This window comes from Mus caroli, chromosome 8 (assembly GCF_900094665.2).
Source record: "Mus caroli chromosome 8, CAROLI_EIJ_v1.1, whole genome shotgun sequence".
NCBI classification, from domain to species: Eukaryota; Metazoa; Chordata; class Mammalia; order Rodentia; family Muridae; genus Mus; species Mus caroli.
Window position 1 is genome coordinate 77,213,905 of NC_034577.1, and position 4,646 is coordinate 77,218,550.

General features: G+C 39.7%; 1 protein-coding gene across 6 annotated transcripts in view; it reads left to right on the plus strand.

Annotated features, from left to right (window-relative positions):
* Window positions 1-4,646, plus strand: part of Phkb (phosphorylase kinase regulatory subunit beta) — a 188,190-nt gene that overhangs the window by 48,372 nt on the left and 135,172 nt on the right. For all 6 annotated transcript variants that reach the window (XM_029480583.1, XM_021169806.2, XM_021169805.2 and 3 more), the window contains one exon: window positions 2,759-2,839. In XM_029480583.1, coding sequence (XP_029336443.1) covers window positions 2,759-2,839 — 81 coding nt within the window. The remainder of the gene's footprint in view (window positions 1-2,758; window positions 2,840-4,646) is intronic.

Genomic DNA, 4,646 nt, shown 5'->3' on the forward strand with positions numbered 1-4,646 from the left:
GTTGTGGGCAGTTGGCGAGTGTCAGCAGACCCTGCGCCCCAGCTGCTCAGGTGCTTTTCTGACCGGAAGAGGGTCAAAGTCTTTCTTAATAATTATTTTTTAAGGGCATTTATTTTTTATTTTTATTTTTTACACTCCATATTTTAGTCCAAACCCCCCAATCAACCTCCCACTGTTATACACCCCATACCTCCTCTCCATCCCCTGTCTCCACATGATGTCCCTACCCCCCTACCCCACCTGACCTCTAAATTCCTTGGGGACTCCAGTCTCTTGAGGGTTAGGCGCATCATCTCTGAATGAACACAGACCCGGAAGACCTCTACTGTATGTGTGTTGGGAGCATCATATCAGATGGTGTATGCTGCCTGTTTGATTGTTCAATGTTTGAGAGATCTCAGGGGTCAAGATTAATTGAGAATGCTGGCCCTCCTACAGGATTGCCCTTCTCCGCTTCTTTCAGCCTTCCCTAATTCAACAACAGGGGTCTGCTGCTTCTGTCCATTGGTTGCATTTACATATGTGTATCTGACTCTTTGAGTTGTTTGTTGGGTCTTTTGGAAGGCAATCATGCTAGGTCCCTTTTGAGTGCTCCATAGCCTCAGTAATCATGTCAGGCTTTGGGACCGCCCCTTGAGCTGGATCTCACTTTGGGCCTGTTGCTGGACCTTCTTTTCCTCAGGCTCTTCTCCACTTTTGTCCCTGTAGTTCTTTCAGACAGAAACAATTCTGGGTCAGAGTTTTTGACTGTGGTATGGCAACCCCATCCCTCACTTGATGTCCTGTCTTCCTGCTGGAGGTGGGCTCTATAAGTTCCCTCTTCCTACCGTCTGGCATTTATTTCATCTAAGGTCCCTTCCTTTTTGTCAACAATAGCTAACCTGGTATGTTAAGAACATATAAAGTTATTCCTCCTGTTCCGTTACACCCTGAGCCAGCTAGCCATCCTCTTTATCCCCATTTTCACAGCAAGAGTCCTACTAGCGCAACACTTCTTTTTTCCAAGGATTTGAAAGGCACTAGTAATTTCCTGCCCCAACTTCTTCTTGTTATCCAATGAAAACTAGAGGTAAGTTAGGGGAACACAAAGCACCAATGCCTTAGGGAGTAGTAACTTTCACATGTAAACGCAAAGTATACCTTGCTTACTTTTAATTTTTAACTCTGGTTTGCAGTATCCTGACATAATTTTTCTTAAATTTTATTTATTGAATAGCAGTTTTATTGAGATAAAATTAAAATACCATGTAGTTTATTTCTTTGAGATGACCATTATGTGTTTTTAGTGTATTCTGAGTTGGACAACATTACCATATTCAACTTTAGAATTATTTTTCACTCTCAAACTCAAAGCAAAATTAGCCCCTCTGCATTTTTCTTGAAGTTTCCTAAGCAACCTATATTTCATTTTATACCTCTATGGACAGCCTATTCTTCACATTCCAACTTTAAATGCAGTCATATAAAGAGGGTGTTTGACAATCTTTTGTTACTGGCTTCTTTGATTATCAAATGGTTTCAGAGCTAAGGCATCATGAGGAGGAAGGGCAAGAAGGATAGACATGTTTGAGACCAGGCATGCTCAAGTTGAGTGTTTGTTGGTATTATTTGGGGTAATGGCACATTTAACTTTTAAAATTTCTTTTGAGAAATAAGGTCTCAGTAGGTACAGCTCACTGGATAACTGAACTTAGCCTTCCGAGTGGTGGAATTACAGACAGGCACCATTCCACTTGGCTGGTCACATGATTATTGATGCTAAGACCCACAACAGACTATCTGCAAGGATTGCAAGGATTCCAGTAGCGAAGTCCATTCTATGTCTGACAGTATGGTTCTCAGTTAGAGGCTAAAGGACCAAAGCTGGGAGAGGGTGCGTGATGTGTGAGCCCTGGAACTCCCAAATTGAGAAGCAGAAGATGAGTGTCCTGGCTCTGGCAGAGAAAGCAAGGATTTGTACTTCCTCTGCCTTTTTGTTCCACGTCTAGAGACAGTGTTTTACTAGCTATCCAGGCACCCTTGTGTGTAGTCAAGCTGACACTGAAAATTAATCACCACTCAAAAGGAGTCCATATTGGAGACTGTACTTTCCCAGCTCTTTATGTGAGATACTTATATATTCTATCATAATCTTTTGTGGTTATATTAGGAAGTATTGTTTTTTTGTTTAGATCACATAAACATATATTTAATAGATTAATGTTTCATATGTTTATAACACTTCCTTATAATTACTTTTAAATTACACAGCATATCAACGACTGTAGGCAGCTTGTTTCTTTGTCTGCATAAATGCTTTTTTGTCCGGTGAGACTGTTTGTGAGATGCGCTCCTTCCTGTCTACACTGTGTGTGTGGAGGTGTGATGTCTTGCTTCTTAAATAGCTTTTTCATTTACATATATTTCAAATGGATGTCATTATATTACTTCCTCAGGGGCGAAAGTATTCCAAAAAGAAGTACTTTAGACTCCTAATTTGAAAATTGAAGGAAAGAAATGTTACAGAAACCATGCTAAGAATTCTCCTTAGAGCCTTCTTAGACCCAGTCATGTGTAAACCAGCGCAGTGAATTTGGAATTCTAGCATTTCATATAAAATGCTGGCTTCCATTAGGTTCATTTCTTTTTAATTTAGTGATAGGGAAGAAAGTATTTTTATCGGACACTATTGGAGAAAATGATAGCATGTATATTCAATTTCATAGCATAAAATTTTCATTTTTTCCTTTAACCTCTCAATGTTGCTCTTTGTTTTCAGATAAATGCAGTCTCACTCTTTCTCCTTTACCTGGTAGAAATGATTTCCTCAGGTCTCCAGATAATCTATAACACGGATGAGGTATGATTTTTCCTAAATTTTCTGTTACTAAACTTCATGTAGAGGATATCTGATTTTTCCTTTCTTAAAAATGTAATTTTAGTTTGATAAAAGATGAATGTTTTAAATTCATATAATTAGATATTAGATTTTGGATTAATTATGGAATTATCTTTATTAAAATATTTTTGTGTTAATTTTTTGGTGTATGAAATGAATGGTTTTATTATATACACATATATATGTATACATATATACAGATAGATACTATTTTACTTCCCTCATATTGCTTCAATTCTTATCCCCCCTCCTCTTTCTATATATTAAACTCTTACTCCCCTTTCTTTCTTTGACTTCCTTCCTTCATAGTCCCTTTGTTACTTCTATGTGTCATATATGCATATACATGTTACTTCTATGTGTCATGTATGCATATTAAATGCATATTTATTTTTATTTATATGAGTACATTGTAACTATCTTCAGACACACACTAGAAGAATGCACCAGACCCAATTTCAGATGGTTGTGAGCCACCATGTGGTTGCTGGGAATTGAACTCAGGACCTCTGGAAGAACAGTCTGTGCTCTTACCCGCTGAGCCCTCTCTCCAGCCCTGCATTTGCAGGAATGTGTACACACACACACACACACACACACACACACACACACACACAGTTTCCACATGTATCTTAGTTATGATTGCTATTGCTTGACAAAACACTATGACCAACAAGAAAGTTGGGAGGAAAGGGTTTATTCCACTTGCTCTCCCACCAGACTGTTCATCATTGAAGGAAGTCAGGACAGGATCTCAAACAAGGCAGGATCCAGGAGGCAGGAGCTCGTGCAGAGGCCATGGACGGTGCTGCTTACTGGCTTGCTCATCATGGCTTCTCAACCTGCTTTCTTTTAGAACCCAGGCCCACAGCCCAGGGTTGACTCTACCTGCAATGGGCTGAGACCTCCATGAATAAGTAAGAAAATGCTTTACAACTAGATCTTATGGAGTCATTATCTTAATTAAGAATCCTCTTTCCATATAACTCTAGTCTGTGTGTCAAGGTGACATATGACTAGCCAGCATAACATGGAATCATGTGATATTTGCCTTTATCAGTTTAATGTATTTGGTTTAATATGATGATCTTCAATTCCATCTGTTTTCTACAAAAGACGCACACAATTGAAAGGCAAGCAGAGTAAGAAGCAGGTGAGAGACCCTGAGTGAATGCTCTGCCTCAGATCATCTGAATAGAGAATGCAACTTTCAGCAAGTTTTAGTAACAGTGAAAATGAAAGAGCTTTCACAGATTTTTCTCAGCATTTTTTCACATCATTGCTTTTTATAATTCATCTCTTAAAATGTCAAACAAACAAATGGCCTTTCATCATATCTTACTACTTTTATTTGTAGGACCTTACAAAGTGTTCTTAGTCTCATTGGGAAAGCTGTAAGGGACTAACTGTAAGGGACTTACATTTCAGGGTTATGAAGCTTTCTTTTGACAGGCATCAATATGTGAGGAAGCACACAGGCACACATGTGAGGAAGCACACAGGCACACATGTGAGGAAGCACACAGGCACACATGTGAGGAAGCACACAGGCACACATGTGAGGAAACACACAGGTTCACATGTGAGGAAGCACACAGGCTCACATGTTTGGAAGCACACAGGCACACATGTGAGGAAGCACACAGGCACACATGTGAGGAAGCACACAGGCACACATGTGAGGAAGCACACAGGCTCACATGTTTGGAAGCACACAGGCTCACATGTTTGGGAGCCCACAGGCTCACATGTGAGGAAGCACACAGGC